This window comes from Pinus tabuliformis, chromosome 1_1 (genome assembly GCF_031772625.1).
Source record: "Pinus tabuliformis cultivar Carrire ecotype Pingquan chromosome 1_1, CPIR1, whole genome shotgun sequence".
Lineage (NCBI taxonomy): Eukaryota > Viridiplantae > Streptophyta > Pinopsida > Pinales > Pinaceae > Pinus > Pinus tabuliformis.
Genome location: NC_142297.1, coordinates 572,452,607 through 572,465,382, shown reverse-complemented (window position 1 = coordinate 572,465,382; position 12,776 = coordinate 572,452,607). Strand labels below are relative to the sequence as shown.

At 40.4% G+C, this 12,776-nt stretch overlaps 1 protein-coding gene across 1 annotated transcript; it reads right to left on the bottom strand.

The window, feature by feature from the left end:
- Positions 1-10,381: 10,381 nt before the first annotated feature.
- LOC149214473 (cytochrome P450 71AU50-like) lies at positions 10,382-12,396 on the bottom strand. Its single transcript, XM_089392318.1, has 3 exons — positions 12,289-12,396; positions 11,465-12,223; positions 10,382-10,998 (listed from the first exon to the last, which is right to left on the bottom strand). Exons 1-3 carry the CDS (start codon positions 12,349-12,351, stop codon positions 10,468-10,470), a joined length of 1,353 nt encoding a protein of 450 aa, XP_089248444.1. The 5' UTR covers positions 12,352-12,396; the 3' UTR covers positions 10,382-10,467.
- Between the last annotated feature and the right edge of the window lie 380 nt (positions 12,397-12,776).

Here is a 12,776-nt window from a genome sequence, read left to right as displayed (position 1 = left end):
ATTTTTTAGATTTAATCCCTTACGGATGACCATAGTTGTACTGTATGCGTCTAGATGGCGTATGCCATTCGAACCTTACCCTACCCACTCTATCCGTGTAGATGGCGTATGCCATTGGAACCCTATTTATTACTTACCAGTCCTCACAAGCCACTTGTCGTCGACATGTGTCATGAAGAACCCTATCACGCACCGTTCATCACAATCGACCTTCTACTCAGACAATTGCAAACTGACGTTCCAATCGATCTTCTCCCCGCTCCACCAATCAATTTGTAATCTGTTTAATTAAAATTCGGTTATTACATTTTATTTCAAACTGATCCATATATTTAATATTCGGCGAACATACGGAGTCATGACACCTGGATGGTTGCTTTTTGAATTTCAGTTTAATATATATATATAAACTTTCGGTGACAAGCGACTTATATATATATAAACTTTCGGTGACAAGCCACTTATATATATATATAAACTTTCGGTGACAAGCCACTTTTATTTATTTATATAAAAACTTTCGGTGACAAGCCACTTACTTATTTATTTATATATATACATACTACCTACCAGTCACAAGCCACTTGTCGTCGACGTGTGTCATGAAAAAACCCTATCACGTACCGTTCATCACAATCCACCTTCTCCTCAGACAATTGCAAACTGACGTTCCAACCACCACACAATTTGTAATCTGTTTAATTAAAATTCGGTGATTACATTTTATTTCAAACTGATCCATATATTTAATATTCGGCGAACATACGGAGTCATGATGGTTGCTTTTTGAATTTCAGTTTATATATATATATAAACTTTCGGTGACTATACGGTGTCATCACATATGAATGGGTACTTTCAATTTTAAAATGATTTCTTTATATTTTACAAGGAGCTATCTATCATATTTTAATGGTGGGAAGAGCTATGGTTCGATGATAGGGAGTAGGCTTGGAATTTCAAATAATTTTTGCATGTCAAATGAAAATTTGAAGACGGGTGTTTTTTTTATGCTTGTCAATTTACATTTTAAGTAAATTTATGGCTGTTAATTTTTTTTCAATCTTGAGGTTTTCAAGAGTTTTTTGGTGATATTCATTGTCTCTCAGAAATCAAATCGAGAAACTATAAGAAAAAAAATGCAAACATTATACAGGTGTTGTTTAGCAAACACATCCCAGGTCCCATAAGCACCATGGAGATGAACTATCCATCTTAACACTTGCTGTGATTCTACCCAAACTCAGAAAGCTAAAAAACAATGAGCAACTCTAACATAGAAAAATAGACAAATCAAAACAATGTTTAAGGGAAGACTCACTCGATATACCAGCCTTAAGGCACCTTTCAATCACCTGGACATACCCTGACTACAGTACAAGAGTGCCAAAAATTCTGCAAGATACAAAAAAAAATTGGAATCTATGTTGAAGACTATGATTTAATCAAATGTTATGTGCAAAATTCTCACAACTTGCCAATAGAATACAATGGTAAACTATACAAGAAAAAGTTCATAAAACAAAATTAAAAGATAAAAATATAAGTTGTAAAGTACAACTCTAGTTCTGATTTCAAAAGCCAAGCCTAAAACCTAAAACAGTACATGGTTGAATCATTAACAACTATTTCCAGTGCATATTTTACCTAATGACCAAACTCTTCTAAATGATCAATTGAATCCAACGATGAAAATTTCACTCATCTAAGGAAGTGGAAGCTTGTCCCAGTGAAAAAAACAGTTATAGTTTGCACTTGTCATTAAATGGATCTAATCATGCCAAGTTTGAGTTGCAAATACGAATCCGATCATGCCTTGAACTCTACAAAAGATCTTTAAACTCGTCATTTTTTTCCCTGTTTCTAATTTCGCATAGGAATGACATGTGGCTAAAACTCATTTTGAAAACGTGCCTCAACTAATCAAGTTTACAAAATAGAGATGGTTTTACAGGAAAATATTCTGCTATAAAAATACATACCATAATTGAAACGATGTTTGAGGGAGTGAAACCATCTTTCCTTGGTGTGAAATGGTGTTTGAGGGAGTGAAATCATCTTTCCTTGGTGTTGGCGATTCCCTGTAATGCCGAGCAATAGCCTATTCAGTTGTAGGATGCCGGTGATTCCCTAGGTGAGTTATGATGATTTCCTTCAACCCAATTTTTTTGCAAGTGTGATAAAATGCAACTGCAAATTCTAAAGTTTGGGGGGGAGAATAATGACACGATTCGCTTCACACATGACAAGGGTGATGAGAAGTTCCTTTTAGAATACAGTGAAGTAAGAGGATCATGAATGCAGACTCGCCATAAAAGATCTGATTCATGCAGGCTCTACCCCTATTTTCCCATGAAATAGATAGATGTTTTCATCTTACGAGATTGACTGGAGTATAGTTAGAGGAAGAGAAAAACATTACCTTTGCTATGCGTAAGACCTAGACCACCATAAAGAAGGGAAGCCAAGATCAGAAAGGTTGGTGGTAAGAATAAAGATAAGGGATTTATCAACAGCAAAGGGTAAATATTAAAAATTCAAAGTGCTTGCATCGCTGTTGCGCTTCAAGCGGAAGCTCCTCCCTTTGCTATAAGTAAAGTTCCTCCTTTGCTGGCGGTTTTATACCTGATCATATATATGAACTTTCCTTTTTTTTAATGACCTTTACTTGCTTTCTAACAACTCCTGGGCTTGAAGTAGAGGTACGTAGTTCCTCGCCATACAAAGCAATGTTTTTCAGTCTGTGGATCACCACACCATATAACCATTCATTCCAAAAGGAAGGATTGAGTACTAACTCACGAAACGAAATTTTATTTACGCAATAATCGCATATGGTTTTCTTCTCCGCTCGATCGAAGATATTCAAGTGGTTTCAAATTTTGTTGTCCGGAGGCACGTAAATGGTTGGTGGAGTAAAGGGTTTGAGACCTTTGAAGATATGGGAGGGGATCCTGTTTGATGGTCCACATTGCTGGCAAGATACGCAATGAATGTAGAAGATCACGTCTAATGCCCATCGGATGGTGCAACCTACTAGCATCTCTACAGCCGAGATGGCCTTCCCACTATTGATGATTTTTATGGTTGATCAATGCCAAATGGCCTTCCACTCAAATTCCAAGCTATAATTGTTGTTATTGGTTACTATGGATTATGATAGTTAAATTAAATTTGTGAGCGTCAAATTTACGGTTTTAGATTTTTTTACACATCACTTTCAACGTTTTCAAATATTTTTAAACCGTCAAATACGTTTAAAAACCCAAAAAACATTTCGTGGAAGGTCAAATTCCAGGTTGATGGGGAGTAATCATATTTGGTTAATTTTAATTATAAGTGTTATAAAATATTAATAATTTGTTTTTATTTTATTATCTATATGTGTTGAATATTTTATTTCTATTTTTAATCAAATAAATATTTAAATAATATAATAAGCAACATAACTTAGTAGCATTTTAAATTTTTTGAATTAAAAGTAAGAAAAAAAGAGAGTAAATTTTAGTATTTAAAGTTGTATATTTTTAATATTTGAAACAATGTGTATAGAGAGAAAAAGAATGTGATTGTATGAATATGAGAAAATTTTCGGTGAAAATCACATCTTAAGAATTTTGTCATTTGGAACCATCCATTGTGATTCATCATCAAGACAAGATTTGTGTGTATCATTTCGAGTTATCTTGGATTGGATGGTTGAGCAAAATGATTGTTATGTTCTCTACTCATGTTCAATTCCTTGCTAGTAGACATTTGATGTAGTTTCATTATTTTACACTTTGGCCCCTTTCCAAGTATTGTTTTCAATCACTTTTGTTTGAAATCTTGCAATGATTTGTTGCAAGAGAAAGGATGAGCTTTGAGAAAGGATGAGCTTTGTATGTAGAGTATATATATATATATTTATTTTTTAACAACGGATTACACGTTTATCTTTCAAAACCCTTGCTTTGTCTTTTCAACCAAGTTATCTCCCTTAAGAAGCACTTGGACTCATAATAAGGAAAAACATGATGTGTTTAGCTATACATATGCTCCTAATCTCAAAATTAAAGTGGTAATTTTTATCTCTCAAAAATTGGGCACTCAAATGTGTCAATTAAAAGCTAGAATATGTAAAAGATCATCAAATTCAAAGGTTCTCAAAGGTCAACAAGTTTTTTTTTTGCATTGTATTGTTAATATCTCATGTTAGATTTCATTACTTTGATTTGTATTTATTTTCTTGTGTACTAATAAACCACTTGGGGCTCTATTTAGGGAAAAATAGCTTGCATTGCATGGGATTTTAGGATTCCTTTGATCCAAGAAAACAAACTACAACATGTATGTGGACAGGTAGCACTAACTAGGATTCCTTTGTAATTATCATATTGTTTCACGTGCTTTTCATTTTCACAATTACCATATTCTTTCATATGCTTTTTCACATAAAAGCAAAGAACTAAATCCTTACTCTTGTCATCTGTTTGATAGGATCATACAAATGCCGCAAAATATTTTCCACATAACTAGTGTGGGCCCTAATATTTTTTGTCAATTGCTCATATTATCTATAAAATTAGAATTCCCTACCATTGTGAACCCTTACATGCATATGAAGGAGTTGAGCCACTAAATGCCACTAGAATGCATTAAATATGGGTAAATTATATGGAAGGGCTATTCCTCCCTAAAATAACCTCTAATGATGGTGAAACCATGGTTCAAACCATAATTTAATTCACATCCCTAGAAAGCTTAAGCTTGACCATTATTTTTGGAATTAGAGATGTAAGTAAAAGAATTGATCAAATGTTAGGAAGGTTCATCTTCCCCAAATAAAACTAAATCAAACCCTAAAGAAACTACCTTAATATCCATAACAATATGCTTAAAAAAATATATCCATCAACTACATACTTAAACACTATTCTTTTAGTGAAATTAGTGTGACTTTATAAATATTCAATAGTTTATTTTATTCTCTTTACCATACATTTTTATATTTTCTTTAACATTATGTAAATTATATAAATAAAAATTACAAATAAAATTTCAAACTAACTTAACATATGTTACATATGTTACAGGACTTTAAGACTTTTATTAAGTTTATTAATATAATTATGGCAATAGACATGTGCATCCTCTACCAAACTTTTCATTCCATAAAAATTCATAATACCCATTTCTAAAATTCTAAAACCCCAATTTCAAATTCCAAATTCCAAAGTGCACACTTTCTTTTTTCAATAAACCAAAATAGAAACCCCTACACTAAATATACTAACATTTACGAACTTTACACAATAAAAATTCATAGTACTCATTTCCCCTCTTTTGTACGTAGGGTGGTTATTTCTTCAACCACAAGAGGCACACTTCTGAATTATTTTATGCTATTGCAGTCGTTACTTTGAATGCAATACCAGTCCAGACCTATACTGATATTAGAACTTTTATTTATACCGTTTCTACGTGATCGGAATCTAAATTAAGGTACAAAGTCTGCCATACAAATTACAGTACAACCGTTAGGCAAGGTGTAAGGACTTGCAGCTCCGACTTGAAGTGCGATGGCGTTTCGGCATAAGTGCGAGCTCTCTCTTGAAGTGTGCGATGTGTTTTGCGCATATATGGGAGGGTGAGTGATGTTTATATGTGTGGTGGCATGGTGAAAAACGTTATGGAGGCCGACCAACACTTGTGTGGAGCCGACGGTGCGTTTGGGTGAGTTTGCGATGGAGAAGGGGCTTTGGGCGAGTCGGCTGGGCAGCCAGGACCACGCCCTACACTTGGTATATATTGGATGAGCGTGGAGCTCATTCCATCATCAATCCAACGCTCAAACAACTTCGCTCTAAGGAGTTAGGCGCAATTCTAGTGCGCAGATCTAAGGAGGAAGGCACAGGTTGTGATGCGCCCATTCTTGGGCTCGGTTGCAGGGTGAGGACGCGTTTGTGGGTGAAGGTGCGGGCAGGAGCGCCTGGCAGTTGGGTGAGGGCGAGCACAGGTGTGTGGTGCCCGATGGATGGTTAAGTCGTGCACGGGTGTGCGGCGCCCGGTTTGTACGACGACTTGGCACGGGTGTCTTGGCGACTTGGGTGAGTGCCCGCCCAGCGTGCAAGTGTGCACGGTGACTTGGTGAAGTGTTGAGATTGTGAACAGAGGTGTGTCTTGGGCAGAGGTGCCAGTGTGTGGCAACTTGGAGGCATGCCTGAATTGGGCAAACAACACGATCGTGCGACAAGGTGAACGAAGCGTTGGTGAGTCGTGTGGCGACCGTGCAGAGGTGCCGACGAGCTAGGCAACCGAGTTTTGCCTTGGGTTGTAAATTTGGCTAAGTATGAAACTTGGGGTTTCCAAGTATACTTGTAAAACATTGTAACTTTGTAAAGTTGTATAATATATTATCGGGCAGACTCATTGTTCAGGGAGTTTCCCCTCCCTTTATTCTGTGCAATTGTGTTCATCATTTATAATTGCTATTGATAATGAATGTGTATGGGTGTTCATTGGTAGAAAGGCACATTAATAATACTTGGTTGAGAAACACAAACTAAGTAGGAGTAAGTGGTTAGGCGTAGTCCACGAACATAAGTATTGGTGAAAAGAAAGTGTTTGGTGGTGCCGCACCTCGCTAAGAGCGGTTGAAAGACTACCGTCGGCTTGGGGGCATGACAGTTGGTATCAGAGCAGGGTTGCTCGTGACGAAGTGCAGACATTGAAGTTGATTCAGGGTTGAAGAAGCTTGACAGTTGGTGACAGTGAAGCAAGTACTTGCAGGTGAAGGAAGTTGTTTCACACACAAGTGGAACAAGAGCTGGTTCAGGTTGCAGGCATCTTGGTGAAGCTGTTGGATGGTCGAAACTAGATTGCAAAGAAGAAGGAAGCTATTAGCAATGGCAGCTGAATCTCAGGCTGGGTCTAGTCACGGTGTGCAGGATGCTACTATGGCACTTATGGAAAAAGTGTTGGAAAAGATGGAGGACTTGGAAACTTCCTGGAATAAGAAGATGGACTTGTTCAATAAGGAGCAAGAAGCCAATTCGAAGATGAAGGAAGAGCTCGATGAACTCCGGACTCAACATGAGTACACTGATCTTATGTGTACACAACTTGAAGTAAGGGTCAAGGAGGTTGAAGAGGCAAGAGACCAAGGTCTTGCAGAGATCATGGGCTTGCGAAAATCTCTTGACGAAGCCAGAGATGAGATCACGGTGTTGAAGAAGGCCGTGAGGCATAACTCAGGTGGAGGAGTGCCTCATGTGAAAGTCAAGGAACCGAAATCTTATGATGGTACAAGGAGTGCAAAGACTCTTGGAAACTTTCTATGGGACATGGAGCAGTACTTGGAACGATTGGGTCTATCTGATGATGAGACGAAGGTCAAGGTAGCTGCTCATTTCTTAACGAAGGATGCTAAGATGTGGAGGCGAAGGAGGATGGATCAGATTGCCAATGGCAGTCCTAATGACATTACTTCGTGGGATGAGATGAAGAAAGCTTTGCAGACCCATTTCAGTCCTCAGGATGAAACGTGGGAAGCAAGGATGAAAATTAAGTTCATAAAGCAGACCGGGAACCTTCAGACATATCAGCGGGAGTTTGCAAGTGCGGTTCTAGAACTTCCTGACATGGCGGAGAGGGACAAGGTGTTCAATTTCATTATTGGGTTGAAGCCTTAGGCACGCAATGAAGTGAAGAGGTAGAGGATTAGAACACTTGAGGAAGCTTTTGTTGCTGTGGACAGGTTGGTGGAGCATTATGATGAGACTTCTGATGATAGGAAGAAGAAGTCCGATAAGTCGAAAGATAAGAAGAAGGATGATGCTTCGAAATCGGATGATAATTCGAAGACGAAGAAAGCCTTGAAGTGTTGGATATGTGCTGGACCACATACGGTGAAGAATTGTCCTTCTAGACCGAAAGTGGCTGCGATTGCACAATCTAATGCGAAGAATGAAGAAGCTTCTGTGGGGATGATGCAGATACTTGGTGTTGCTGCTGCTACAGAGGTGATCTCTTGGAGGGATCCTGAGAGGAACAGTTTGGAGTATGTTCAGATGAAGGTTGGAGGTGCTGATATACTCACTATGGTGGATAGTGGGGCCTCTCACAACTTCATGGTGGAAGATACTGCGAGAAGAATTGGGCTTAAATTTGTACCGGTGAAGGAACAGATGAAGACAATCAATTCTCCTCCTGATAATGTTCTTGGTGTAGGTGAAAAGGTGGACACAAAACTTGGTGAGTGGACAAGGAAGGTCGACTTCACTATAGTGTGGATTGATGACTATGACGCTGTGCTGGGGATGGAATTCATGAAACAGTTTGATGCTATGATTGTTCCACATTTGAGGAAGCTGTACATTTACGATGGAAGGGAAGATGTACCCCTTGGTGTACCAACCATTGGAGTGACAAGGCTTGATTGTGAGTTGGCAGTGATGTAAATGGGGGACGAGAAGCAGATGGAAGACATGAGTAAGCGGTTGTCTATGGATGAGACAAAGCTTACCGAGCAGTCATTGGTCATCAAGACTCTTTCAGATAGTATCTTGGATTTGTCAAGAAGGCTAGAAGTGGTCGAGGATGATGATGATGATGATGATGAGGCATATGTGACGCTGAATGTCCGGGGGGAGGATAGGGTCACTTATCTATAGAGGATGGAGACAGAAGATCCTGACAGATGGATTGAGTTGATTAGTGAGGGCGAGCCTTCAGCCTCTACACCCTCTACATCTTCTTAGATGACAAAGAAGATGGGGTTCATTATTAGCTACTCATGGCAGTGAGTCCCTAAAACAGGTTGAGCAGATATGGCAGATGGTGCAGGGATGGCTTGGCATCAAGCATCATGACATGTTGCAGATGGGATGAAGTTTCCATGGACCTGAACATGGTGGTGAGATTCTTGGTGAGTCCGAAATATGGCAGAAATCCGAGATAGACTGGTGAAGGTATAAGGATGTTCACCCTCATGGCTTGAGCGTGACAGATGGATTAGCTACCCAACTAGTTCAGACATGGGTCTGGAAGTGCACAGAGAGATGTTGGCATCAGGCTGACAGGGATGACAGTTCACAAGATGAGGACGACACATGGTAGAGATGGAGTTATACATATGTCGCAGGGATGTTTGCAGTATGTGGAGGAGTTGAGATCATTGACCGAGGATGAGACAGACATTGATGTTGATCTTGGTGGATGGCTACCAAGATGGTATGTTGTCGAGGACGACAACGACTTCAGGTGGAGGAGGATGTAAGGACGTGCAGCTCCGGCTTGAAGTGCGACGACGTTTCCGCATAAGTGCGAGCTCTCTCTTGAAGTGTGCGATGTGTTATGCGCATATATGGGAGGGTGAGTGATGTTTATATGCGTGGTGGCATGGTGACAAACGTTATGGAGGCCGACCAACACTTGTGTGGAGCCGACGGTGCGTTTGGGTGAGTTTGCGATGGAGAAGGGGCTTTGGGCGAGTCGGCTAGGCAACCAGGACCACGCCCTACACTTGGTATATATTGAATGAGTGTGGAGCTCATTCCATCATCAATCTAACGCTCAAACAACTTCGCTCTAAGGAGTTAGGCACAGTTCTAGTGCACAGATCTAAGGAGGAAGGCATAGGTTGTGATGCGCCCATTCTTGGGCTCCGTTGCACGGTGAGGACGCATTTGTGGGTGAAGGTGCGCGCAGGAGCGCCCGGCGGTTGGGTGAGGGTGTGCACGGGTGTGTGGCGCCCGACGGACGTTTAAGGCGTGCAAGGGTGTGCGGCGCCCGGTTTGTGCGACGACTTGGCGCGGGTGTCTTGGTGACTTGGGTGAGCGCCTGCCCGACGTGCAAGTGTGCACGGTGACTTGGTGAAGTGTTGAGATTGTGAACGACGGTGTATCTCGGGCAGAGGCGCCCATGTGTGGCGACATGGAGGCGCGCCCGAGTTGGGCAAAGAACACGATCGTGCGACAAGGTGAATGAAGTGTTGGTGGGTTGTGCGGCGACCGTGCAAAGGTGCCGACGAGCTAGGCAACCGAGTTTTGCCTTGGGTTGTAAATTTGGCTAAGTATGAAACTTGGGGTTTCGAGGTATACTTGTAAAACATTGTAACTTTGTAAATTTGTATAATATATTATCAGGCAGACTCATTGTTCAAGGAGTTGCCCCTCCCTTTATACTGTGCAATTTTGTTCATCATTTATAATTGCTATTGATAATGAATGTGTATGGGTGTTCATTGGTATAAAGACACATTAATAATACTTGGTTGAGAAACACAAACTAAGTAGGAGTAAGTGGTTAGGAGTAGTCCACGAACATAAGTATTGGTGAAAAGAAAGTGTTCGGTGGGGCCGCACCTCGCTAAGAGCGGTCGAAAGACTGCCGCCGGCTTGGGGGCGTGACACGAGGAGTCGGAACAGCGTAGAGATCATGTACTCTGCCCACTGTGATTCCATACCTTTCAGACATATCCAGTTCCTACCCATTCATCTTATCGGGAAGTGTCCAGTCAAAACAGTGCAATAGCTGCGCCAATGGAAATTGAACAAGAAGCATTTCCAGTTGCTCTCCCGGGCACACTCTCCTCCCTGCTCCAAACGGAATCCACTCGCAGTTACGTACCTTTTCATCGAGGGAGCAGCCATTCATGAATCTCTCAGGCACGAACCTTTCAGCATCCTCCCACGACGTTGGGTTCCTTCCGATCACCCAAAGATTCACCAAAACCTGAGTGTTTTTGGGAATTTCATAGCCCAACACATTGCAGGCTTCAACAGATAAGTGGGGAAGGCCAAGCGACCCTGATGGATAGAGTCTAAGCATTTCTCTCACCACAACTTGTAAATAAGGGAGAGAAGGAAGATCAGATTCAAGTACCGTGCGCTCCATTCCGACAACACGTTCCAGCTCGTCCTGAACCTTCTTTAACAGCGGCGGGTTCCTCAATAATTCGGACATTGCCCACTCTATGGTGGTGGATGAAGTATCCGTGCCAGCGCCCAACATATCCTGCCATCATTGTTATCATCATGACATCAATAGAGTATCATGTGATCATAATTTCTATTTTTTTTCAAAAGGTTATATAATACTGAATCATATTGGAATGGCAGAGAGAAGAAATATAAGAATTGAAACACACAAAAATAATATGAGCGGTGGTTTTTTAATCAATCACACAAATTTGATTATTATAATAAATAAGTGATGGGTATTTAAATTTTTCTAAACTAACCATTGGCTTAAAATTATCTTAAATTCTAAATTCTACTTTACCAAAATATGACTTAACTGAATTTCACTAAAAATTAATTGTCCTTTCATTTTAACCAATTCTAACCTACTAAAAATTAACTCTTTCATTTTAATCAACTCTAACTTACTAATGTACATAGAGGATATAAGAAAATTGATCTTGAGTCTCCCATAGATTAACACTAGCGATTAAGAATGACCATGTTAAAAGAAAACGTACATAGACGATGGCCTTTATATTATCTCGTGTAATTTGTGGCTCCATAGCTTTATCTGCAGAAGCTGCAAGCAAAACATCTACCAGATCTCGCGTGACGTTGGCATCCTTCTGGGCAACGTGTTCCTCTATTACTTTTTCTAGCAACTCGTCTTGGATGCCATGTATTTCCTTGAAGCGTCTGTTGAGACCTTGTAGATCCATCGAGGCGATGTATGGTATATAATCCCCGACATTAAAAGCACCGGCTACCACATAACTTTCCTGGACCACTGAATTGATTCCTTTACCGCCAATAGAGTCTTGATCAGAATACTTTCTACCCAAGGTCACCCTGCACATTATGTCAGTCATTAGGGTTGACACGATTTTGCTAATGTTTACAGGATGATCTGAATCAGCAATAGAATGAATCATAGCAGAGACCTCTTCTCTTATAAAGCGGAAGTAATCCAATCGTCTGGAGCTCAGCAACTGTAAAACGCACACCTTACCCACTTGCCTCCAGTAAGCGCCATACGGAGCAAAACCGATATCAGTGGAATTATACCAAAAATAATTAGTGGCAGCGGATGGAGGTCTGCTAGCAAAAAGTAGATCATGTGTCTTCAGAAACTCCTTGGCCATATCAGGTGAAGAGACTACTAATGTAAGAGCAAGAGCTGCCCGAATTTCAGAGAAAGAGCTGCCAGTGCTCGGTGTGGAAGCTGTCCCAGCAGGTGGAGATTTCCGATGATGGGCAACGGGAACGGTCCCGGGGGCAGCTTCCTATATCTTCCCTTGACGACGAAGCTCCATGCCACCACCAACGTAACTAGAGCAATGGCGAGTTTCATATAAAACTCAAGGCATGCCAGAAGAGGCCTCTCCGATCCTAGCTCGTTCACCATTCTATTTATCCAAAATACAGTGTGGTCTTGTTTCAGGTCGCACGAAAATATATACAAGTTGAAGACGTATGTTATTGGAACTCTATTTATTACCTAACAGTAATAATAGTGCTTTCCATTTTAATATGATTTCTTTGTATAAAATAAATTCAATGATCATAAATATTTTAATGGTCGGAGTCGTCCTGGCTTCCTGACAATGATCCGAGGAGTCATGGCTTCCTCACAAGGAGATTAATTTTAAGTAAAAGTATTATAACATATTCATGATCTGTTTTTAGCCCCGGCCACTCTCCATAGCTCTCGGTTAGTTTGGGGAATTGAACTCGTGACCTTCAGTATGAAGCTGACCTTTCTAAAGAAATTCACCCCACTGTGATTACCAACTCACCTACCCGGTGGGGCTTAATATAATTTTATATTAA